At 42.0% G+C, this 27,025-nt stretch overlaps 1 protein-coding gene across 8 annotated transcripts in view; it reads right to left on the bottom strand.

Moving 5' to 3' along the window:
* Window positions 1-21,969, bottom strand: part of LOC119745245 (WD repeat-containing protein 97-like) — a 54,051-nt gene extending 32,082 nt beyond the window's left edge. For 6 of the 8 annotated variants that reach the window (XM_038221471.1, XM_038221530.1, XM_038221505.1 and 3 more), the window contains exons 1-15: window positions 21,865-21,969; window positions 17,616-18,116; window positions 15,321-15,476; window positions 14,625-14,741; window positions 13,224-13,447; window positions 12,119-12,337; window positions 11,065-11,193; window positions 9,983-10,022; window positions 9,492-9,627; window positions 8,458-8,738; window positions 7,574-7,646; window positions 6,091-6,111; window positions 4,046-4,228; window positions 1,951-2,089; window positions 215-321 (exon numbers count right to left, since the gene is read on the bottom strand). In XM_038221471.1, the coding sequence (XP_038077399.1) occupies window positions 215-321; window positions 1,951-2,089; window positions 4,046-4,228; window positions 6,091-6,111; window positions 7,574-7,646; window positions 8,458-8,738; window positions 9,492-9,627; window positions 9,983-10,022; window positions 11,065-11,193; window positions 12,119-12,337; window positions 13,224-13,447; window positions 14,625-14,741; window positions 15,321-15,476; window positions 17,616-17,852 (2,062 nt within the window). In that variant the 5' untranslated portion in view covers window positions 17,853-18,116; window positions 21,865-21,969. Of the gene's footprint in view, window positions 1-214; window positions 322-1,950; window positions 2,090-4,045; window positions 4,229-6,090; window positions 6,112-7,573; window positions 7,647-8,457; window positions 8,739-9,491; window positions 9,628-9,982; window positions 10,023-11,064; window positions 11,194-12,118; window positions 12,338-13,223; window positions 13,448-14,624; window positions 14,742-15,320; window positions 15,477-17,615; window positions 18,117-19,959; window positions 19,979-21,864 lie in introns of those variants that run through there. The other 2 variants (XM_038221480.1, XM_038221489.1) reach the window with 2 other exon arrangements.
* Window positions 21,970-27,025: the final 5,056 nt, after the last annotated feature.

Below are 27,025 nucleotides of genomic sequence, written 5' to 3'. Positions count from 1 at the left end.
GGGCGGGACATTTCGCTGGTTGACGCACACCGTTCCTTGTGTGTGACCCACGTACACTAGTGGATTTGTACTATGCACACGCAGTGGTCGCGCTTTGCGGCAAATGAATTGCAGTCAGGCAAGATGGCGTCGGTCGGTCACCCCCAACTATACTTTCTTTGCCGGTGAGGGGGTACTTGTGAACGGAGCGTGGATAGGGCAGATCAATACTTACAACTAGCATGGTCTATCCGGTGAATGTGGTTCCCAATGCCCACCAGCAGGTCTCCCTTCTGACTGTAGAAGTTCAGGCTGAGTGCTTCGGCGTTCAGCTTGATGGATCTGGTTTACAGTGGTTCAGATGATATTGGTTATGTGTCTTATATCAATTAATCCCGGCAAGCACAATTTAGGTTTAATGAGCACACTCAATGCTTTAAAGATATAGTCCATCATTTGTAATTTGTGCATTTTGTTCATTTGAAGCAACAAACATACTAAAAATCTGAAGAAAGGTACTGAGCAACTAACCTGATGAACTTTCAGCTCAGCTTCAGCTGTATATTCCGAGAAAAACAGCATTCTAGGATCCGATTTCATATCAAAAGTTGCTGAATCATGTTTTGAATTGGGCCTGAATTCAGCGTCCGAGACACGTTCTCACTGAGCCGAATGCAGTTACGGGATGTCACGCACCGATCCGACGAATTATAGCGCGCGCGTGTGCGTCGTGTCAATGCTTGTGCGCGCTGCTTCACCGAATAAAAAAAACAAACTACTAACGGAAATTTCCTACGGTGCGTCTTAAGAAGCACCGTTGGAAAGGCCTTCTTTCGTTGATTACTTCAAAATAACAGCTTGCCAGAAAGAATGATTTCACAGGGAGTTTAGTCCCCTTACTATCTTTCAACCAGGTATGTTTTTCAACAATAATTACGCCAGTTACTTTTCGGATAGCTGCAAATGATGGACTATAGCTTTAAGGTAATAGACAACATAAAATGCAAACATCAGAAAAAGAAAACTACCAAAGTATTATGCAGTACCTTACTTGACTGTAAGTGAATAATTAACCCATCGTGGAAGAAGCGCATCAACGTAGCTTGTGAAATATTGTCCAATTACAAGATATACAAATGGACGCGGAACGCGCAAAATCTGAGACAAACAAAAGTTAACATACAAAATTTCATAGGGTTGTCTATGAGGCGTGGCTTACTTGCGATAACGGCGATAGGTCAATGGTCTCAAGCATCCTGTGAAATCATGGCACCTGGGGCCAATTTCACGGCGCTGCTAAGCACAAAAATTTGCTTAGCACAAAAAATAATCTGGCCTATAAAAGCAGGTTACCAGCCAAAACTCCATGTCATGTATATTGCTCGGGATTAGTATTCAGCTGTTGTTTGCTTAGCATGAAAATCACATAGAGTTTTGGCTGGTAACTTGCTTTTATAAGCCAGATTTTTTTTGTGCTAAGCAAAGTTTTGTGCTTAGCAGCGCTGTGAAATTGGGCCCAGGTGTGCTGTCATTTTTGAAAAGTTTAAGTGGAATTTTTGTATCAAATGCTGCCCCCAATTTACCAAATTAAACTAGTCCACATGTAATTTGCAATCGGTTACATCTGTGAACGAGTGCAAACCAGCTAGTCTAGTTCCCTGCCCTGACAATTCCCGATGTCTATAAATTGATCCGATTCATCTGAAGTAGGGTCAGGGAACCAGACTACAATAACAACATTTTTTTCTTCTTTTTTTCCAGCATCTATGAACACGAAACTTTGAACACGTTAGTGTAATGTATTTGCTATAAAATACTAACCCCAAATCAATCCATTTCTGAAAATTACAATAAAAAGCGAATGTTGCATAATGTTACTTTTAACTGGATTTGAAAAAGGAATGCAGTGCCATGAAATTAGCCCTGATTGTCCTATTGTCCAAACAACATTTTGATCGTATTCTTGCTAACCTGATCAACGTGTTATCCTCGTCCCATATCTTGATGGTTCCGTCGGTGCTGGAGGAGGCAAAGACGCCCATGCGTGGATTGCACGCGATGCCCGTGATGCTGTCAATGTGGTCCTGATCAGGACTATGATCATTCCTCTCTGGCAATACGAGAAAAAAAACCAACACAGCGATCAATGGCGTCCAAGAGTGAAAAGTAGATGTTGCTTCACGAACACTCATATGAGCTCTGTAGGACATGCACTTACTCCATTACTCTCGAGGACAACAGTGGTGTAGCTGGGGGTGGGGGTTTCCCCAAAATGATGCCTTGTGATCTGGAGACCCAGATATTATACGGAACAAAAGATTGTAAAGGTCTCCACAAGGCAATTTCTAAAGGTGAATTGGTCTCCACAAGGATTTCACGAAATAGATTTTACTCAAAAACTAGGAATTTCCAGGGTAACTTATCTGTCACAAATAAAAATATTTTATGTAGGGATATTTGATCAGAATTTCAACCCAGGAAAGTAATTCTGGTTGAAAATAGGAGCACCCTCCCACGATTTTGTACACGAGAACAAAGCGATGTCTCCACAAGGATACAAATTTGAGTAAATGGGGGTTGGGGTGGTAAGGGGTATTTAACCCCCCAATATTTGTAACCAGCGCCTTTTTTTCATGAGGGCCTTTTTTTAACGTTGCACAAAACCCAGCACTTTTGGTCCCATGCAAAGTGCCACCTAGTTGTCCGATGGTGCCCCTGATCGTCCATTTTGAACAGCGCCCCCATAGGAAGATGGTATTCAGCCCCCACCCCCTTTTGATTGTCGGTGAAAAAACCTAGTCTGCCTTTCAGCACAGATGAGGCAAGTGCCTTTTTTTCACATCTACCCTCCCCAATCAAAATGACCTTGCTACCCACTGGACAAGGCTGTGTGCTTCCCTTTGTTCCTATAATATAACACTCTCCCATTGACTTTTAATGCACACCCTTAAACGTTCGAGGACCGCTCTCAACAAAAGATGAACTCCCATGGATAAGAAAGAGTCTGTTGTTCTCTCTTTGTGTGGCTGTCCCCTAGATGTTCGAAATACATGTAAAGACTAAAGGATTTCCCATTTTGTTGAACGTCACATTGCAAACTTGACCTCGATAATGCAAGTCTGTCTGCCTCCCTTCAGGGCCATAAAACTGACACAGGGCCTCAAGTAGACTTGATGACAAGTCGTTAGATAGTCGTATTCTGTCTGTGAACTTCAGTCAAACTCCATCGGCGCGGCTGGAATAAGACTAGTACTAATTGGCCGGGTTGCGACATATCTAACGACTTGAAGGTTACGTTCTCCACCGTTATTCATATATGCGTGCAGCCCACTACATATGCAGTGCATTTTTGCGGTGAGATCCAATGGCGCACCGCAATGCAAATGAGGACTCATTCATTCCGTTACATGGGGAGTTCTTCTCAATACGTCGGGACATGTTTGCAGATCGGGCGACGTTTTAACGGCCAAATCACTCAGCTTGGTCAATTGTGTATAGAAATAAGATGTATCATTGTGATATACTTGATTTATTTGAGTCGTGTGCCCCATAATGAATTTTGGAATGTTACACCACACAAACCACAAACCCTCGAAGTAATGAGAATGACCTTCCGTTGCGGCCTAGAATACACGCTGGAATCTGGAACAATCAGATTGCTCGCATAGAATTTGCTAGCGATTCAAAATACTCCCATATTTTATGTACAAAATAGAAAACGTTTTCGCCAAGTCGGTTATTGAACATCAATAGTCAGCATCATTTGGTCTGTGAACCAGGATGCGCGCATTGCAGTGATGTTTTGCGTGCATGGAACCAGTAACCGGTACCGTACATACGTGAACAATAACTGACTTGGCACCAAGTCTAGGTCTCAGGCAGGAGCTGGCTAAGTGAGTTATAGGGCACAGGTGCGCATTCCAACGTTACTAAGTAACCTACGGACTTATGGAGAGACATGAGTACTTGTGGATCTACTTTCCGCAGCTAAAAATAAGTGAAAGAGGGGAACAAGTTTATGGTACTGTTACAAAATGCATGTGTATTTGGAGGTTTGATGACTTACCTTTGTTCTTGAGATTGTAGTGTACTATGCTGTAAGTGGCAGAGGACTCATCTTGGAAGGCTACACACAGGGTGGCCCTCATGACAGACATGTGCAGAGGGGTGTGGGCGCAGTAGAAGGACATCAGTGGGGCCAGGGACTCCTCAGCGAAAGGGAAGACACGCCAGACTTTGATCACGTTGTCTGTCGAGAAGAGGGGAGACAAGTACTGTTATGAGATATGAACCCTAAACCTTCAAGGATATTCTGTCTAGAACCCCTCTCAACGCAACAACATGCAACACTTGTCACAGTGAGAAGCCTGCCTAATGTTATAATATCCAGCAGGTTCAAATTTTCTACGGTCAACCTGTCCGAGAATTCACAGATGCCAATGGCGAAAATACAGGGTAGGGGTCAATCGGGTATACACCCCCACTTTTAACATCGGGGGTTGGGACATTGTACCATCCCCCCCCCCACCCCAGTTTGTTTGCGGTGAGAAACAAAAAAAGGCAAAGTTAAGGTTAATGTATGAAAATGGTGTGTGCTGACAAACTGGAAGCATGGCATCCTGGTTTAAAACAAAATCTTCATGAAATTTACAGGTTCCATATTTAAGCGTTAATGTATGAAAATGGTGTGTGCCGACAAACTGGAAGCATAGCCTCCTGGTTTAAATACAATATTTTGATGAAATTTACAGTTTCCACATTTGCGGTGGAGTTGAATGAGGTTATAGGTCAATCTGACTATATGCATACTTATGGAGGCCCCCCTTCAGTGGCAAAAGCATTATGCTAGCTATTGTTCAGATAATGTTCAAGGGGCAGTTGCCTTGTGCAATATCAGGCACAATGCCTCCACCATTGAAGGGGGCCTCTGCAGAGTTGTAATGACTCGAGTCCACTATGACTCGACTCGAGACCTACTTGAGTTACAATTTTATCTATTTTATCAAAGGCCGATGAATGTACAGACTTAGTATTTAACTTCACCACAGTCAAGTCATATACTGCACAGCCACTGCCACACATGCAAGAAACATGCAATAGCCGTACAGGCCAATCCCATGACGTCACACACACATCAGCTCGCCGTAGCGAAATTCATGTCCGCCATTTTGTTTTCGCGCTAACGTTAGCGACAAAATAGGATAGTTTACGGTAGATTTTTGGACCTACCGGTAAGCACAACATGCATTTCAATAGAGCCAAAGTTAGATGTTATACGAATGGTTGATTAATTGAACGGAGAAAAATAAACCTGCCGATGGAGCAAAAGAGACCCGCGAGAGCATGCCATGAGTGTGATGATTTTCACCCGTGCGCTGACCGACAGCTACGGCATGCGTCGGGACTGTCACTCCCATGACTACGCGTACTACGGTAATGATCTCATAATATTTATTGCTCTGATCTGGAATTTTTTTGTCCCCCCAAAAATCATGATATAAACACCGCTCATTTCTTATATGGCTCGTCTGTTCAATCAATCATCAACAATTCGTTTTGGACTCAATAAATTTAACAAAATTATGTTTTTTTATCAATAAAATTGCAGAAGTTATTTTCTTCAGATTCAAATTCCGTTTTCTGTTTCAAGGAGCAGATGCCGCGAATTCCGTCCGTTTTCCGCGATCGCGGAAAACCATTGGCCCTACATGTAGCAATTTGGTTTTGACGTTGTCAGACTTGTTCCAGACATGAAGCCAAGCCAGAGATAAAACTGACATTTAATTATTGTTCATATTATTAAACAAGACGAATCAAGTAGGGTGGGAAAAGTGCAAGCACTGTAAGTTGCTTCTCAGCAACCCCAACACACATAATGGGGCTTCGGTACTCTTGAGAACACAGTGCTTTTTATTTTTACCACTGAGAGCATACTTATGCATAATTCCCTTCAAATACATTGGTATAACTACACAGCACGTGCTGAACTTGCTTCTTCAGATAAGCAAGAGTTTATGCAAACACACACACACTCACAGTGACAAACGTAGGAGGGAACGCAAGACACACTGGGAAGGAACGTGCAGGGTAAAAGTCGGCTAACAAACTTACCATTGAACAGCATGCCGTAGTCTATTAGCACAAGGCGTCAAGCAACAGGCACAGTGAACAAGGATCAGCAATGGTAATTTTCAAACAGGGAACATTTTTATTTAGCCAGTCTAATGCCTTCTGTGTTGTTAAAGGTAGCGTAGATCATTTGCAGCTATCCAAAAAGTAACTAATCAAATTATTGTTAAAAAAGCTTACTTGGTTTAAAGATAGTAATGGCACTAAACTCCCTGAGAAATTATTCCTTCAGGCATGATGTCATTTTGAAGAAATCAATAAAAGAAGGTAATTTCCAAAGATATGTCAAGTGACATGACCCACACGCGCATGTGGTTGCTAGTATTCGTTGATGCAGTGCCTGACATCGCAGAGCTGCCATTGTTGAATGAAAACGTGTCCTGGATGCTGATTTTGGGATTGTCATGAGAGGGCGCAATTCAAAATATGGCATGGCAACTTTTGAATTGAAATCGAGATCCTAGAATATTGTTTTCTTGGAATATACAGCATTCACTGAACTGAAATTTCATTAGGTTAGTTGTTATACACTCGTCTTTAGATTTTGAGCATTTTTGTTGACAAATGATCTACTCTACCTTATAACCGTTTGGTTCAGATGTGTATTATCATACTGTTTTTAAAGCTACAGTCCATCATTTGTAATTTGTGCATTTTGTTCGTTTGAAGCAACAAAAGAGTTCAAAATCTAATGAAGGATACTGAGCAACTAACCTGATGAAGTTTCAGCTAAACTTCAGCTGTACATTCCGAGAAAAACAGCATTCTAAGATCTCAATTTCAAATCAAAAGTTACTGAATCATGTTTTGAATTGTTTTGAATTGCAGCTATATGCGACGTCGCGCACTGATCCGACGAATTATAGGAACCTTGCGCGCGGGTGTGTCGTTCCAACACTTGTGCGCGCTGCGCTGAATAACAAAACGAACTACTAATTTAAATTTTCCTACGGTGCTTCTTAAGAATCACCATTGGAAATGCCTTCTTTCGTTGATTACTTCAAAATGACAGCTTCCCAGAAAGAATAATTTCACAGGGAGTTTAGTTCCCTTACTATCTTTCAACCAAGTTTGTTTTTCAACAATAATTGGATGGACTCTAGCTTTAAAGTTGGTTGAAATGTTGAGAATAACATTTAGACAGATACAGATAAGGAATTGTTCAGAGGAGCCAATGCGTTTCTTACACGAGACAAACTGACAAAGTAAGGAATAAAGGACACGATGCGAGAATATTACACTATGTGACCACCTCTAACTGGAGTCAAATGACCCCCCAAAAAAGTTATGAGATTTTCACATCATCAAACGGAGCAGAGAAAACCTTCATTTCATGCAACACCACTGACTTCTAACGAATGTCGGTCATTGTAGATGTTGGAGAAAGGATTGATGACTCATTGTCATGTCCGGCTCGGTATCCTGGCCAAGACATTATTAAGCCATTTAAGAAAGGAATACTGACCTAGTCCCGTCGATATCAGGAGGTCATTCTTCGGGCTGGCCTTGAGTCCAAGCACTCCTTTGAAGCCATGAGCCTTCAATATGATAGAGGGCGACAGACAAAAATGTTATACCACGGTAATAGATTGTGAATTTATATTGGTCCATCATTGATCCTGTGTCATGCCACAAACACAATTGTACAGCGATATACATGAGTGATGTACCCAACGGGGTACATTACCTTTTTCTTTCCAGCTGTTGAAAATGTTGTTTCTACTGCATGGTATTATATTTGTGTGACATTAGGTACGACGTTGTAGCTTTGCTGGTACTACGTAAATCGATACATGTTTTAACAAGATGTGCCATGGGGGACAGAGTGAAGCACTAATTCTGTTGTGACTGCCATTGTCGTTTACATCGTTCATCACTGTTTGTCTGCTTTTTTTAACTGCAAACTTCGCCGTAATTTCACAGTAATAATGTCGGCAGATGACAACAGGTCCAATTTAAGAAGAGGTTTCTCTCTTGTTCCAAAGACGAGATCAGAAATTTGATTTTAAACAGGAATGCATCAGCATGAAGAAACATATGGAAAATTATGTGCGAGAAGTTTGCCAATTCTGTACCGCAACAGGAAGAGACCCACAGTTTCAGACGTTAGTAATCTATTACTGTGGCATGACAAAACAATTGTTGCCTGCAGTGACGGGGTCCATGGGTTTTGTACACCCTCTGGGGCAAATGGCAAAGCCTTGGGTGCCATTTACCCCCTTGGGTGTACAAAATACCATGGACCCTGCCACAGTAGGCAACAATTGTATAATGTTACAAAACATATTTTAATAATGGTGAAGTTTTGGGCACTAGCTTCTAGGGGTTCAAAAGTCTTTCCACACTCACGTCAGCTTTGAAGACCACCTCCATTGTGTTCCAGTGCAACACAGCAACGTTGCCGTCCCTCCGGCCACCGATCAGTAAGGTGCGATTCCGGGACTTGCTCTTGCTCCAGCGGGACTCAGGCGTCTGCGTGGGCTCAATGACGTACTCGTACAGGGCGATGGTGTTCAGGTAATCTTTCTCGTTGTGGCTCTCGTGCTTCCAGACTCGGAGCACCTTGGCCGGGTTCTTTGACGTGTCGGCTTTGATGATGTCGCCGGTCTTGCAGACAACGAACAAGATATCTGGACAGTGATAAGAAAAAAATAAACAGAATGTTCAGAGTGACCATGCGAGAACATGAGTCTGGTATTGCCAGAGGTATTTTTAAGTTAGGAGTTATGTCATTACAAATCTGGGATAAGTTGGGCAGTGGTGTAACTATGGTTAAAATTCTGAGGGGTACCTGGTGTGCACACATTTTGCAAGAGGGGCACCTGAAGGCAAGCGATATACCCTTTTGTTCAATACAAGATTCCAAATGGGGGGGGGGGGGGGGGGAGGCGGGGAAAAGTGGGGGAGGAGTTGGGGAAGGGGCATGGACATCTGCTGTGGCCGCGCCCCCCTCCCCCCCTCCCTCCCCAGCAACATACAGGACTATTGTAGTAGGCATTGCGGTACCCGCTACTACATCAGATAAGAACCAGCCAACAGATCTCAGCAAGCTCGGTGGTTGAGTGGTAAGAAGTCTGCACTAGAAAGCAGGAGGTTGTGGGTTGGAGTCCCACCCGAGTGATTTTACTCACTTTCACTCTGGGGGTAGCACACTGACTATACAGTGTTTATACCTCAGTGAAGTTCAAAACCTAATATAGAATTTACATCACACCAATGCAAATTCCATCCGAAGAGTAGTAGGTACTTGTTACAACATTCTGAACGACATCCCAAAGAAATTAAAACAACAAATCCATGTTTTGGGGTGTGAAACTGAAAAATACAGAGAGGGGAGCAATTGTAAAAGCCCATTCTTGAGGGGAGATAATGGTCGGCCTTACTGTCTGCCGCCGCGTAGGCTGCGTCCAGGATTCCTTGCTTGGTGGAAGCGAGGAACGATGTCAGTACATCACCGGATCCTGGCGTGATAATCCGGACACTGCTGTCTCTACACAGACATACGGCTCTTGTTGGCATCTGGGGCCAAAAAAAAAAATTAAAGATTTTTCAAACACAGCTCAATTTGGGGAGTTTATAAAACCACTTTTAAGAATCTGGTGCATGGAACGTGACAATTTTTTTTCCAAAACTGCTGAATTAAGGGAATTTATAAAAACTGTTTTGTTTTGAGCAATATGCTCTTATCGGGTCCTTTAAGGGAATTTATAAATAAAGCATGTACATGTATTAAAAACAAAGCATGTTTCAATCAGAAACACAATTTTGGCCAAAAAAAACCCCCACAACCAAAAACGAGCATCCCTAATGAAATGATAACACTGGCAGTTTTAAAACAAAATATACGGTGGGCTGAAAAAAAAGGCACACTTACATTTGGATGATCAGTCGTCGTTATTTTTGTCACTTTACTCCTGAAAGCGCAATTGAGACAAAAATAAATTAGAGTTGATCCCTTATGACTTGTAAAAAACAGTCAGATCACAATCGTGTAAACACTGTGACTAGTCAAATTCCATCAAGAGAGGTATTAACTGGTAGGTATAGCTGGTATATCAATCACCTCCAGTCAAAGCATGGCTATATCAAATTAACAAGGGAATTCTTAACTGTTAAAACAGTCACTTGATTGATTTTGACTTCTGTGATGGTTTAGCTGAAATTGTAATACAAATTTTAATACAAGCTTATTGACACAGGCAAGACATCAAATACAACAATTAAGGAATAGATCATTTCCCAACGTTTTATCGAATGGAATATACCAAACAAGTGAAACCTGGAGATTACCTCAACAAATTATTGTGGTACTGAAAGGAATAGGTTTCTGTTACTAGGCGTTGTGATCCTCGGCGAGACCAACCAAATTGGGGCTTTCACTTGCTGTAAGGCCCATGAACAAGACGTCAATGGGCTTTACTTGTTGCAAGTACCCCGTCCAACTATTGAACTTTCTGTGTCAGGAATGCTTCCAAAACTTGTGTTGTGTTTTGTCCAAAGCTGCAAGCTGTTAATAAACATATATTGACTAGCAATGAGATCACTTTAGTTCACTTTTACTGATCCTGGGAGACAGTGACTGACCACGAATCGGTCCTATTTCCTAAGGCCGGGTTTTTTTTATCAACTTTCACTTAAAGTTTCAAAGCTAAAGAAAAAAAAAAAGGAGAAAAATCTGAATTTTTTTAAGGTAAAAACTGATCAAAGTCGCAGTTTCAATCCAAGAGAGAGTACAAGAATTTGTTGTTGTTGTTGTTGTTAATGTAAACTTTGTGAAATTTAGGGCCCATCTCAATTTATATCAGGGAGGAGTTCCAACAAGTTGCAGGTAGAATCATTCACTTTGTCCAGAAGAAGCTCCTGCAAGTTACACCCGATACAATGTCTGGAACTTGTCCGGAACTGGTTCCGGACATGAATTGAGACAGGCCCTTAGAAGCAGTATACAATGCTTACCCCACTGCTGTGAAGAGATTGTGGATATGCCTGAGACGCCACAGATCTACAGTCGTTTTGGAATGAGAGAAGATATTGTCTTTCCGTAGCACTGTGCCTAGCCCCTCCACAGGCTCATCAGTTTCAATCCTGAAGAAAGCAGACAAAAACCCACATTTTCCACATGCTTTTTAATTTGTTGGGAGAAAAATGAAGATAATTGCATTGAAGTGGTAGTAACTGTACTGCAATTCAAGGACCGATGCACCGGTAATGGAATTTTCCTAAATGCAATTCTTGAAATGTACCTTTATGTTCCATTTAACTTTATTTTTAATCTTCAAATTGCCATTTTACATGTAAAGAAGTTTTGGTGCTTTTTAAAATATGTTTATGCTAATGAAAATTAGTGAGCAATTAATGAGCAAAACTGTGATGTCATTCAAGGCAGAAACTTCAGTGTCACATCTGCTTCAGCCAAAAAAGTCACCAAAATGTTAGGGGTTCGCTGTGGTTTGTTTTATGCCTCCAGTGATTCACTGTTGTTTCAGTACCTGACATGTAGACAATGAGAGAACTTTCAATCCAAAGAATGTGTTCCTAAAGTGACATCACATCAACAGCGTCCTCAGTTGTCAGAAAAACGTGAAACATTACACAAGTATAAATGTAGCTGCGATAGCAGCTCAACAAATCATCATGTCTCTCCGTTAGTCCGTTAGTTAGTTAGTAACAAACGTTGACATTATCTACTGCTCCTCCATATTTTGACCGATTTCAACCAAACTTTGTCAAAAGTATCAGTAGCCCAGCCCCAACATGTCGCATGACCAAGCTGGGGTTAAAGGTCATCATGGGATCACTGGGGTCAAAAACCTGATTTTTTTAAACTCAAAACACTACTCTTTCCAGAAATTACATGGCACAATCACGTGACACATGCATGAACACAAATTCGTTGGCCCGCAGCTTTAGAGATCCGATCGAGCTGTTTTTTTTTTACCAAAAAGGGATGTTTTATAGTTTTTGTACATTAAAGAGGAATGGTGTCATTATGGTAGAGTTCGCTTCTTACATGTCAACTTCATCGCAGGTTTCCAAGCTCCATACCCGCAGTGAGCAGTCCTGGGATGCCGACACGATGTAAGGGCCGTAGGGGTACACGCCGAGGGCGGTCACGGCCGCGCTGTGGCCCACAAACACCAGCAAGAGGTGCCAGGTGTCGTCCCAGACCTTGATGGAGCCGTCGCGGGCACCCGTGATGAGTTGCTTCAAAGGGTTGAAGAAGAGCATACTGCAAGACATAATGACACTGATGGTGTGAGTTATAATCAAAATTACAAATGTAATGCGATCAAGCTACATGAGTTGTTTGTCAGGAATTTTCATTTGGAGATTCAGGCCAAAATAGGGCCACTTCATCACATCACTTCATCACATCTCTTGGTGTTCCGACTTCCATAATTTTGAACTAAAGATGGTATCAGCATGCGGTTTTCACAGCAGTAATGCTAAGATTGTGCTCTTTTCAAATCTGTAATAAAACAATTTTTGACCAGGGCTGACAAACAACTCATTTAGCTTGATCCCATCACAAATACTGAAAGTGTATTCCAGACTTCGGACACTCAGCTGTAAAAAATAAAGTAGCCAGAAGCTACAAGCCCATTTTGATGATGTTCAAGGTGCGGATCTACAAATCAAGTGACTGCTTTGTACCATACTTCTACATGCGCACAGTGAATGGGTAACATATATTTTGATTTACGATTTGCTTGTGAATTAAAAAAAAATGTATGCCTGTTGTCTGACGGCGTATATATATGTATTTTATAATTTAACAAAGGAGGTGAGAGGCACATTTTTCACACAGATCTTCTCCCTGGCCAAATCACTGAAATATTTGGAAGCTTGAGAACTGAACGACACATTGTGTATCTTTAATGCTGTGGAAAACTAATATAGGCCACTCAGCTTTGGTGGATGATTGGGTTTTTTTGGGGGGTGGGGGTGGAGTGGGGAGAGAGGGGGAAGAGACATACCATGATGTAAGCAAACATTTAAGTTGCCTCATTGACGCATTTTCCCGTTCTGAGCCCTCTTGCTTTCATTGCTTCAGAGCACCCTGGTTCAATGAAACAATGATATAAACATGTGAATTCAGATTCGATTAACTTTACCTTGTAATGCTCCTAACATGAAGGTTCTTCTTGTACGACAACAGCGTTCCCTCATACAGGTTGAAGACGGCCACCCCAGCATCATGGACAGCGAAGCATCGCTGGGCTCGGCTGGCTGTTGTCTCTAAGGCAATCATGGTGAACACGTCGTCTGGTGTCAGTCCGGTAGGATCGATGGACTTCTTGGGGATGAGGTGCTTCGCCCCGTAGCGGAAACACCAAGACTGAGAATAGAAACCGATCCAAGAAGAAAATTAAGCCTTTTTTTTCACATCAGACTCAACAAAATGTACAGAAGTCCTGATCCTCTTGATATAGCAATTTAAGGTTTCAAAGATTCTGTTGTAATTATATTATGATATATGTGAGCAATGCAACTTTTATGAGAGCCAATCGGAGTCGGCTTTAGAAATATTGTGATGTCATTTTGATCAGAAATGTGGACTAAGCTGTTGATTGGTCAATTTGGCTGCTATGTTTTTGTAATACTACAACGGGTTACGGAAGACCTGAAAAGGCGCCCGCTGCATGGTCAGACTCTCAAGGGTCAAGACGCAGTCTTGTTTTGCATAATTAATCGCCGAATCTGCTCGCATATCATAGACTTTTGCTGTGCAAGAGGATATTCCATAGACTAGCAATCCCCCCCTCTAAAACAAATTCAGCCTAGAACCTTGCCTGGCAAACATTTAACAATTGTTGACTGCTGTGATGTGGGATATGACGTTTTGAACAGCTGAGGAGCGCATATAGCACCAGAGTCAACAATTGTTTTGTTATACCTCTGTCTTGGATTCTTTGGATTTTGATGTAAAAATCACGAAAACAAACAGCAGCAAACACAATGATAATGACAATTGAACGTCAACTCACATGCATGTCGCGTGCTCAAAACAGCTGATCGTCTGCTAGTTCGCTGTTCCCACTCATGCGTGAAAACATGGTGAAAATAGCGTGGGTACCAACGATACAAGTGTTTCACACCGTGCCATACGTACCGTATGTACAAAGTCATAGCAACACTCCCTGTTGGACATCACGTACGTGATATCCCACAGGGAGTGTGCCATGACTTTTTATATACTTAACACGTGATCGTTCTAGGCCAATGAAAATACAGTATTCAAGACAGAGGTATAACAATCACTAATTGCAAACCGGTGCTTCATGCACATGCAGTGGCTCCAAATTGGGAACCTACAATGAACCAGTTTACACTTGTAACAAACGCAATCGAAAATGGAAATTGATCGCATCATGTCAAGTTATTGCACTGTGCCTTCGCACTTTTGCACTTTGCACACTTTTGACCCTTAGAATTTGTAATGTCGATTTGGCTTTGTTTCTGCTTTGGTGGAAAGAAGATTGAGCACAGTCTAGATCTTGTCACTTTCTACATACCATGATTGACGCCTGCCCGGCAGTCACTACCTCATTCTGCTGGTCGTTGTACAATGCGCAGCAGATCTTGTGGGGCGCCTTGGCTTCCGAAATCAAGTCAAAGTCTTCGGTGAACATCTAGGACGGCCAAAAAAAGTAGTTATTGTACGAAAGTTTGGCATTATTTATGATGGTTTTGGCATGTTCACTAACATGTACTGGCCGTCTTCTAAACCAACTAAAGGCTTTGTGAACGAATTTTAAGGACACACATAGCAGGGTTCCACCTTAACTTTTTTTTCACTAGCCAGCCGGGCTACTCAGTACTGAAACAGACTCTGAACTAGCCCGTGGGCATTTTCACTAGCCCACATGTTTTTCTTGTATAGAGTGTCTCATAAACAACAATGTGCGTACAAATGTACATGTAAAACGTGTATCCCGAGGCAATCTTGTCAGTGGTTTTTAATAAACAGATCTAATAATTTCACCCTACAAAGTTAATATAATTAGTCCAATAATTTTTAGGCTCGCCAGCCGGGCTTCTTAAGGGATAGTTCGACTAGCCTAGCTGCCGCTGTTTTGACTAGCATTTGGATAGCGGGCTAAAGCTAAAGTCGAACCCTGCACGTAGGGACAAAAGCAACTTTTATTTCATTTAAAACTTTTCTGTGGAGAATGCAGGTACTGGGAGGGTTAGGGAAGACAAAACAATACCTTGAGGTATTCCTCGCCAGTCGACCAGCCCACATATCGCTTGACCTCTGGCGCAAAGACAAGCTTCTCAATCGGTTCCTCGGGCTCAAGTTGATCTTTGGCTCGGCCATCCTTGTGGAATAGGTTGATACCGTGGCAGTCTATGGTCAAATATTCCTTCATTGAAACCAAAAGAAAAAATTATTTCATTACCTAAATACTCAGTGATGAACTGGCCCCGAAGCCATCCTCGGGTCCACCTGCGATTTACTTGCACTGTGATGGAATTGTCGACACCACGCACAAACGACATGCTCATAAATGACAGCTGGCAATGACACCTTCTTGAATATCAGCAGGTTAAATTTTGTGGAAAGAGGGAAGGGCTTTGATTTTTGAGGGAAATTGTGGGGTAAAAGACGATGAAAACTAGAAAACACGTTCGAAAACCAAGACAGTGCCGAACACAATGAAAGCTCGATGCTGATTGGCTCACACACACTAAATGTTTTTAAAAAAAATTCTATCAGCCAATCAGCATCGGGCTTTCATTGTCATTGACACGGACAAGCACGGAACGTACATGTACGCGTGTGCTACTGCCAAAACTGGTAAGAATCTTACATTTATCCCAATGTTCGTTACAAAATGATTAAAAAATCCAGTGTCAAAGTAAAATATAAAGAATCCCGATGATGAAAACCCTAATTTTGAAATAATACACATTCTGTGAGAAGTTTCAAATGAGTCCGTTGTAACATTATAGGAACGGGGTCCCAAGTAATGATTACGATAAAATAATATTCTGTTTCTACACTGTATAGACAATGTGTACAAGCACCCTCTCAACAGTTGCGGAGATAGAGCAGAAGCCGGGAGGAGGGGTCAGCCTAGCTGGAAAGTTAACCAATTTTCATGTATGGAGCAATGTTCCACATGCATACCAATGTAAAAGGAAATGGACGTCTGCCGGGCACACTGTGGTGGGTATGGTCAGGAGGGCCATGAGAAAGGGGCCCCAAAATTGAGCTAGATCAGCTGGTGAGTTAACCCAATGAAACCTACTGGAAAATGTTGGGCCTAGTCCCAGGTATCATGAATGGCCACTGCCAGACATTTTCAGTGGTGGAAGGTGCCCGCCAGACATGAAAAAACCTGTATAGGAGGGGGCGTGGCCATAACCCCCTCCCAAGATAGAGAGAGTTTGGGGAGACCACTAGGAGGGACTCCAAAGCATTGCTGCCGTATGCCTGGGGTTCATGCAGAGATGATACAGATTTGTACGCATTAGGAATAAAAATAAAGACTTTCAAACCACAATGAGAAACTGACTAGGTAAATTATAAAAAAAAGTGATATAACTGAAAAGTTGATCAAAGAATTGACCGGAGCGGGATTTGAACCTGCGACCTTCAGATTGCCGTTCCGGTGCTCTACCAACTGAGCTATCCAGCCCTATGTTGGCGTTACCCCAATTTGTCAATATCTTTGTTTAAGGGGCACTAGTCAGAAGCCATAAACCCGTATTATGCCATGCAGCTAAAAATCACGCCCAGGTTTGTATCGTGATTTTTGGGCGTGATTCCTGAACGGTTATAATACGGAGGTTGCAGGTTCAAACCCCGCTCCAGTCAATTTCTTTGTTCAACTTTTCAACAACAAAAAAAGTTGTGTATACTTTGTACAATGACAGCAACCAAAGCATGTATGTGCCACTATACGGTGTGTGTCCTTCTGGCTGGGACTCCCAAACGTGGTCACACAGCATCATGTACAGGGTGAGGCAAAACAGCAAAACCCAAATGTCGGGACAATTGTTTTAGTGAAGTTCTGCATGTAGCACTTTGAAAATCTAGGATATGAAAGCCCAATTCATAAGCCTATTTTAGAACAAGAATCATTCACATCACTCGTGTACTTTTCAAGTTACGGAATTTTAAACACAACCACCGTTTTAAAGTTCTGTCCACGGATCACAAACAAGGGGTGCGTTCTTTCAGCAAAGTGAAAACAATTCACACACATCCCTATGTGATTTGTTTTTGTTTTGCTAAAAGAACACTTACCTTCTTGTGATCCGTGGACAGAACTTTAAAACGGTGGTTGTGTTTAAAATTCCGTAACTTGAAAAGTACATGAGTGATTTGAATGATTCTTGTACCAAAAGAAAGCCTATGAATTGGGCTTTCATATCCTACATTTTGAAAGGGCTACATGTAGAACTTCACTTAAACAATGGTCCCGACATTTGAGTTTTGCTTTTTTTTTACTCACCCTGTATTGTGAATGCATGGTGTCCATTGGAGTGTTAATTACCTCTGTTTCTTTGTTGTACATCACATCCAGTACAGGCTCAGTGTGGTTGATCTTGCGCAGGTGGTGCACCCCATGCCCGATGTGTATCTCGGCCGCGTCGGCCCGCGCCACTTCCCTCGTTGTCTTGCGGATGGACTCCCGCAGAGCTCGCCACAGGAACTGTCCCGTCGATTCCCCATCACGCTGACCGGCCCGGCGCTGTCTGTCCCTCAGAATCTTGGCGACCGATTCACTCATCGTTTGAGCTCAGACATGCTCCTGGAAATAACTAAAACTGGTACCTTGTTTGATCGGAGCGGCATGCCTGGCAAGGATTGTACGATATGCCACTTTCTTCAGATATCCACGACTGGTACAACAGGTTCTTCATACATCCAATTCAGATACGTTTATCTAGCAGTTGTTTCCGTTCTCTATGTTGCATGGAGTCCTGGAACGCTTTACATGTAGATGAGTAGCCAATTGTTCACGTTCCTCCTCAGGAAGTATCACGCTTCTATTCTGCATGAATAAAAATGGATGACATTTATACAGGTTCATTTCAGGGGCGGATCCAGGAATTCTTGCAGAAGAGGGGGAAGGGGGGGGGGAGAGTTCATCACCAAAAAAATCTGAAATGAAGATAGTTTTTCTTCTCTGGATACTTGGCCTCCTAATCAATAAGGGGGGGGGGGGGCTTGTACATGTACTTTCAATGGGGGCACTGTTCAAATCCGATGATCATCAATACTATATTACAGAATATACCCACTTATCCAAGCTGGCTCAGACAAAATTCTGTGCACACGCGGATATTATTATCATAATTTTTCAGGGTGTCAGAGCAGGGGTTTTAAATTTGTTTTCACCTAATTTTTTATGTATTTCTAATCTATGAAAAAAAAAACCCAAAACATTTTGTCTTGAGACAGAGCTTGGAGGGGTTTGACCCCCCCCCCTCCACTGGATCCGCACCTGCATTTTTTGATAGGTATTGTAAACAACGCCACGGGCCGGCCACAAGCCGGCCACGGGCTGTCCATGGGAGTAAATACACTAAAAATCATTTTATTTTTTGATCCGTGACATATAACCATGTAGGCCTATAATTTTGCCTTTCAGCATAGAGCAAGGAACAGGGCCCAATTTCATAGCGCTGCTTAACAGCCGACTTTGTGCTTACCGAGCCTCCATCTATTTCATAGGGACCGTTAAGCAGTAAGCACAGCAAGAGCACGCTTAACCCCAGAAGAAAACTTTGCTTAAATCAGTGACGTAACAATAGAAATCTCCATGTGCGCGCATCTGTTAGCATGAAATAGTGCTTAAGCAGCAGCATGATTTTCTGCTATGGTAAGCATAGACCCGTGAACGTGGCTTGTAAACTACGCCACGCTCTTGTACATGTTCGAACCAAGCGAAATCGTCCTTCCGTGACAAAGACTGAACATTGCCTTACCATGTGATAAATATTAACATATCAAGCTTTCTTGAACATGTTGAAATCTGCTTTTACGCCAAATCTGGCATTCAAACGAAATTCGAGGTAAAATCTGGCAAGATCTCGACGTCGAGGTAGAAGTCCTGCAACCTCCTCCTGATGCATGTGATTTACTACCTGGTAAATGCTGCGGATAATTTGGTATCGCACTGACGCTCCGGGCATTCCTTTTGTCTCCGGATCGTAAGTGCTATCCCAAATTATTAGCTGCGTTTATCACGTGGCCTCGTTATTGGCCAATCAGACGCCGCCTATCATATGCGCCACATGAAGCAGACGGGTAGCTCGGAGGGCTCCGATAATTTTGCACGCAAATGACCCTGGGTACTCGTCCAGGGTCATTTGTCAGGGTCACTTGTCAGGTTAAAATCTAATTTCTACACGTTCGTATGGGTCTTCATTGATGGCAAATTTCGTCAAAATGACACATCCTGAACACGCGGGAAGGCAAATTTAGATTTCTTGGTGAGTACTCAACATCCATACGAAATTATGTATGGCGGATCGATTTTGCTAGGTTCCAAAATACACAACAGCGTGGCGTTGTATACAACGCCACGTTCACGGGTCTATGTAAGCACAACCTTTTTTTGCTTACTGTTATAAGCAGTGCTATGAAATTGGGGCCAGGTTTTAGCTCCATGGATTCAGGATCTTTAAAAAAAAATAAAGCTTTTTCAAACCAAATGTGCTAGGCCTATATTTCTCTAATCTTTTTCTTGGAAAAAATGTTGCAACCCGACGCCATCACTTCCGCGATTGTGTATGAGTCTAGTAATAGTATGGAGAGTCAAGTATTTCCTGACAGTAACAACATTTGAAATGTTTCTCTTCTCAGTCCCAGATTCATGTCTCTTGAATGACCTTCAGTGTGCATGTTGAGATGATATCCTTGAGTCACCATAATTTACGCAGGTATTAACAGCTTGCAACGCGTATATCATATCCTCGTCTTTTTTTTAGGGGGTCTGACGATCATGACGATATAATTATGTGATGTAGGCCTATGTGTATATCGAATCGTGGCTATGGTAACAGGTCATCTCGTACCTTGGGCAACTCGTACCTTGGACAACTCGTACCTTCAACTCGACGTCATTATACCGAGTCGTACCTTGGACAACTCGTACCTTCGGTAAGTCGTACCTTCAGTTAAGACGACTCGTACCATCACGCGTAAGTCAAGTCGTACCGTCAATCAGGATAATGATCCGAGGCTGAATAAAGTGGACCGTAACTCATTGAAAGTGGACTGCTTATTAAAAAAAAGGTGAATCTCTTTTTGGTATGGGCTCTCTTTCCCCCCAAAAAGAGGAATTTATTTAGCGCGGAGCCGGCCGCGGCAGCTTACTGTGTGCGCGGCATGTACAGGCCCACGCGGCATCCGTGCAAAGTGACACGGTTCTTGCGCCGCGCTGACCGGTCAATATGGACGTCTGTGCACGGTGACATTGATGCAGTCTGCCGTTACGTTTAGAGACTTAGGCTTAGACTTTGAAAATATTATGGAACTGATGTTTTTATCCAAGATTCACGTCTTACCATCATTTTTGCAATGAATGACCATCATTGAGATGATATATATATATATATGAAGAACAAAGTGGCGTCACGTTGCAACATTTTTCCTATTATTGATCCCTATAATCATCTGAACTACTTTTTTTTTTCCCCGCAAAAATGATAAGACGTGAATCTTGGACTGACAAATATTTCCAATTTTGTTAGGAAATACTAATTTTCATCCCAAAACTATGTGCTAACCGCTAATTTTTTTTTTCAGATGATCTTGCGGGTTTCTGATGAACCATTGCGCTGCTCAAGAGACGATTGCTTGTCTGCTGTTCATCATTTCATTTCAACAAGTCGGACTATGACGAAACATCTGGCCAAACCCCCGCCCAATTTGTAAATGTTTCGAATAAACCAGTTGATGAATAAACCAACTGTGATTTTTTTTTTTACATTTTCGACTTTCAGACTTATAGCTAGGAAAGGACTGAATCATTTAAAAGTACTGACTGCTCTTGTATACTTTGGTTATTAGACTTCACAAGAAAACGCAGAAATTACTTTATTTAGACAAATTAAATGTTTAAATTTGCTTTCTAATATTTTGTCGGTTGGTTTGTCTAATATTTTGTCGGTTGGAAACAGGATGTTACGGTGGTTAGGCTGTATTGCATAATTAAACCACACCAAATCCGCATCTGAAGTTTCTCCACTGTAAAATTCAATCTATCTTAACTTATCCATTAAAAACAGAATGGCACTGCCGCGCGCGCCGCGCAGCTCGCAGGCCGGCCGCTTCCGAGTCACCGGCATCGGTACCGCGCACGACCGACCGCTGCTCACGCCCTCGGAGGCCGGCCCACCAGGCCCAATGCGGAAAATCATGCTGCCTGGCAAAGCCATTAGATCTTGAATGTGGTTCTGTGAGATAGAAATTAACTTTGACTTGAAAAGAATCATATCGTTTCGGAGTCAAGGAACCACACTCTAAGTCACGCACGTATCTACAGTGTACTCTACTTTTTATTCTGATGGTACGAGTCGTCTTAATTGAAGGTACGAGTTGTCCAAGGTACGAGTTATCCAAGGTACGAGATGTCCAAGGTACGAGTTGTCCAAGGTACGAGTTGTCCAAGGTACGAGTCGCCCAAGGTACGAGTTGACTCGAAAGCGTGGCTATATAACCACGTTCACGGGTGTAGTACAACTTAAAGACTAACATTTTGAATTACTGGCAAACAAAAACACTGCACTAACCCGTAGACCAGTCATGCCAGTTTTCTTTTGGACGTTTGCGCCGCCATGTTCCGTCGCCAGGGAACTGTGATGGCTTTATTCAAACAACAGAGGGCGCTATTTGTGAGGTATTCTGCAAAATGAGACGGTGTCATATGAAAATCGGACTCGTATGAAAATCGGACTCTTTTTCCCTTTTATTGGTTAAACCCTCCACGTGACCGATCCCTCTCCTAATTATCTATGCATGAGCATGCGCAATACCACCAATGAGTCCGTATTTCATAAAACCTAAATTCATGCTACACCTGAACTGGGCACAGGCCAAACTGGAGAAAATGCAACAAAACGAATATGATGGATTTTTTTTCAATTTCCAGATTCACTGATATTTGTAATCTTTGATATGTCAACAACACGTATTTTCAAAATAGTAAATAATGAAAGGTTTGCGGAAACACCATGTGCGAATAATTTCTCAACTGAGAATGGTGGTTCAACTCGATGATCCGGTCAGTGTGCTGTGACCGAAAGCCTCAAATCTTACTTAAAGAAATAGTACAAAAATTGTGGAATAAAAGCGTTTTTAAGGAGAAACAATTGACATCTTTCATTTTCACAACTACAAAGCTCGAAACTTTTAAGGCCTCTTTTGCAGTATTAACTTTTTTGACATGTCGATAAATGTGAACTTTAAACAGACATAAAATTGTCAACAGAAAGTCCGATTGAAGTGCAACAAAAAGTATTGCAAGGAGAATTTTATTTTCTTTCCTAATACCTGAAAACCCTCATTTCGACCTCTGCCCAGCTCTGTCTCATTTTGCCAGAATGCCTCACATTTGAGAGTGTACTCTACGTCACGGTTTTTCCACAAGCATAAATTTCCCCCACCCAACCTGGTCCCCCAAGGTTGCAGACCAGTAAATAAATTTCCGTAGACCCCAATGATTAATGCCCCACTTCAGAAATCATGATACTCACAACTCTCTGTGGTGTTCAAGACGAACATCAAATTAAAGCTTATTTCATCATCTTTCACAGTCTGTTCAATTTTCCGGGGGGGGGGTTAACCATTGCATTGGCTTTTGGGAGAAAATGCCATTCAAAGATGATCACCCCTAAAAGCAGTCCTGAAGCCCATCGCCAATTTGAAAATAGACGCACCTACGCTCCATTGCAAAATAGTGCGAATGTAGGGTCTCATCATCATCCACACTTCACCAGAACACTAGCCTTTAGTCAAGTCCCCCGCGACTATACCGGACCATCCGGACACGTAACGCACCCCGGATGCTGGCACGTAAAAAGACTAGCACGAGCGGCGGAGCCGCTGCCCGCGGAACTAATCACTTATTCATTTATTCACGTAATATAAATCAAGCAATATAAACCAATTATCTAACGGTGGTTTGCGGTTACCAGCAACAGCACAGCACGCGCGCCATCTGTCTTGCGCACAACGACGGTTCTGCATTTTCATTGGTCAATTCACAACGGGTAATGCATAATGCATGTCTACCAAATCGGTAGACAAAATGTAACGAAAAACATAAGCGTTCTCCGCTCGTGCTAGTCTTTTTACGAGTCAGCATCCGGGTGCGTCACGTGTCCGGGTAGGCACGTGGGACTTGACTAAAGGCTACCAGAACACAAGCTCACAGTCCTCTCCACGGCTTATTCCAACCTTTTTTCCAAATCATCAAGTTTATGGCCTTAAAAATGCTGTATTGAAGAATTTGGCCGGCGTAGGCAATTTCGGACCGATTTACTGGCCTGCACATATAATACTAGTGTTCGAGCAGTGTTGTGTAACGATGAGTATGTTTAGCAAACGTATAGGCTTAATGATGAATACAAACGCCCCGCCGAAAGCGTGGAATACAACACGCGATAGGGGCGGATCCAGGCCTTTTTTGGGGGAGGTTCATCAGCAAAACTTCCTGAATTGTAGACACGTTTCTTTTTCGATTTCTCCGCATTCCCCCAAGCCAATCATTTCTAACTGAAAGTATCGATAAAATAAGGCCTATAGGTATAGTTCAAGCCTTACCTTTTCTTTTTTTCGAGTAGGGGGGCCTACTTCTATTGGAGTAAGAGTACTTTGATGATCGAGTATAATTTCGACATGTCGAGTACGAGTACTTTGACATTCGAGTACGAGTACTACAACAATGTTACAACTATGCTCAGACATTTTTATAAATTAAATGCTCTTTCTAAATTTGAAGATTCACAATTACTTATCATTACCCCCTTGTACTTGTAAACACTGTTTCTGAGGTTTTCATCCCGATGTGAACCTGAAGAATAGTCAAACATAATGCATGCCCACCATGAACGTTAATGTTATTTTTATCTGGTATTAACATTATACATCATTTATTCATGGCTACAGCTATCCATTGATTTAGAAAATATAAGAAAATTACGTAATTCTACTAAGAGTAATAGGTGTATATCTACACTATTTCTACGAGGGTCGTCCATAAAACCATCACCTCATTCTTTTATTACTTTCTAAATTCCAAAGAGTGAAAATTCACTCCATTAATTCGAGTAAAGATTTACCCCCACAGTCGGAAACTAGGGACTAGACGTTTTAGAGTGAAATTCCTTCAATCGAAACGATCGAGGTTTTACTCGAGCTTCGACTGAAGTGGTTCTGTTTTCAGACTTTTTTCAATCTAAAATGAGAGTGATTTTCATTCTTAAACGTCAAGTCCCTAATTTCACTCTTTGGAATTTAGAGAGTATACTCATCATATATTTGCGAATATTAATGACTATCAAATAAAAGCTACAACCTGCTATTTTTAATTCTGCTGCTCTGATAACTTCTATTTCTATAATTATACGAGAAACGAGGTTAACATTTTTAAATACCACATTATACGATTACTTCTTTATCAACAGCGATTTCAAAAATTACAGCTCTATCACTTCAATGTTTATTGTAATGTTTTCCTGGCTATGGTAATTTTATGAACGTTTCTCATGCAACTTCACCGATTCTGGTATTCGAATTCGTGCGGCATAATCGATTTAGTGCACTTTCAATATTTAATTTCGTCCTTTATCATACAATTTCAATTTTAGTTGACACACATATTCGTCAAGGAGTAGTCGATTTCGTCTCGTCTATGCTGAACCGTGTAATTCAGTAAATAAAAAAACACAGGTGAGAGACTATTGCACTGGCCGTTTTGCAAAAAGTCTTGCATGAAAGTCTTGCATGAAGTTAGGGGGTTCGTTTGTGGTCAATTTATTGAGGGGGAGGGGGCCACTGACCGACAGACACCCAAGTGACTTGTAGCAGCTCTGTTGCCAGAGCTAAGAATTCATATTCTGCCATACAAGTGTGTTTGATAACACCAACGAACGAATGCGCAAGATTGTGCTGGAGGACACAAGGGAAATGCTTAAGCACTACCAGACTAATATACTTGACATTAGTTTATAAGTGATTGATATAAGACGCATTCGATCTCTGAATGCTGGAATTCGGTGAAAGCTGCGAGGAAGTCAATCTTTGTTGACGAATTCTTGACCAAGCGCTTAATTCGGGCGATTCACAATTCAGTGCGCCACCAATTAAGATCTTGCCATGGAGAGTTCATTTTTCCCAGTGCATTGTGGGAGATGGTCGACAAATTCGCAGCGCGGAACATTTGGAATTGTTCGTTTTTCCAGTCAGTAGTTCTCGTAAGCGTACGATTCAAGTTTATGTTTGCCCTTTTCTTTTCTTTTTATCAATATGGTGATTTTGGTAAGGCGGCAGAACGCTATGCCCCAATCTATAACAAATTAGCCCAAGTCGTCTACTGACACTCATTCAAATGGGCCATGTTTTGTCGACCGTAAACTGACTTGAAAAATTGACTGGCAATGGCAAACTCTTGATGGCGCACTGCATTGTAAAATCGCCCGAATTGACCGAACTTTGAAACTGAATGATAAATGACTAAATTTGAATAGAGAAGTTTTTTTTCAAGTAACCGGGAAGACCTATATACTGACACCCGAAACAAACTATTTATAGTGTTTACTTCCGCCATATCTAACGGAACCACTTATATGCCTGTCACTACGTCAAATTAACAACCTTCGTATTATTGAGGACAGACATTGCCTCCACTTTCAAGGAAATGTCCTCATTTTATGGAAAGTTTTACATTCAAAGGAATTTCTAAGGAAATGACAAAAGAAATATGGGAAATGTTGAGGAAATCCCCCAAATCTAAAGAAATTCTAAGGATATTATTTAACTCTGAGCAAATTCCACAATATTATTTGTTTTTATATTATTTGTTTTTATTGAAAATCACGTCAGATATAGGACGACTTCAAACAAGACCAGTAAAATAAATCTTGCTGCGCGTGCGCACAAATTGCTTTCTTCAAAAGGGACGGGATATTTTGAACATTGTACTGACCTCTGCTTACCCATAGCATTAAGGAACGTATAGTCTATATTTTTTCGGGGGTTTAAAAAACTAAGAAAATCGGGGGAAAAGTATAGGATATTTGGTTGTCAGGATCAGACAATTTTCATTTGTGGAAGCGCTGGGGGGGGGGGGGGGGGATGTAACGTTCAGTCTTCGCTTGTACCCCCGCCCTGCGCTGGGACACGCTGATGAGCTTCACATCATCTTGTGAAGTGGGGATGGCATTCTGGGTAATTTATCATGACCTATGTATAAAGCATCTGTCTGCAGATGTTTAAGACCGCAGTTAGCCAATGCGCGCAAATGCTATCCGAAAACTTTCTCATAGAAATGCACACATTCCACATCGGATGTGATTTGACCCTTCATGAATTCGAAACGGAGCCTGAGCAAGTGACGGGAATTGGAAATTGACAAAACAGACACGTTTTACAGATTTTCATACATAAATACGCTTTTCAAGGAGAAAAATAAACATTTATGATTGGGAATAAAAGAGTGATGACTCAATCTTAACGGGCGTTTCATAAACCTTGCAGGGTCGTGGCCGTGATGACTTGCAGGTCGTAATGTTACGCAAAATCTATCAATCAGAGCGTAAATTCATCAGCCTGTCCCAGCGTCCTGTTTGCAGGGCGGGGTGGGGGGGGGGGGGGGGGGGAGGGGTACGAGCGAACGTTCAGTCATGATCCCCGGCCATATGCGCATGCGTACTTGTAACAAGGCTTTGATAA

The sequence above is a fragment of the Patiria miniata genome, unplaced genomic scaffold (genome assembly GCF_015706575.1).
Source record: "Patiria miniata isolate m_02_andy unplaced genomic scaffold, ASM1570657v1 HiC_scaffold_12, whole genome shotgun sequence".
NCBI classification, from domain to species: domain Eukaryota; kingdom Metazoa; phylum Echinodermata; class Asteroidea; order Valvatida; family Asterinidae; genus Patiria; species Patiria miniata.
This window is presented reverse-complemented; position numbering and strand designations above follow the sequence as displayed.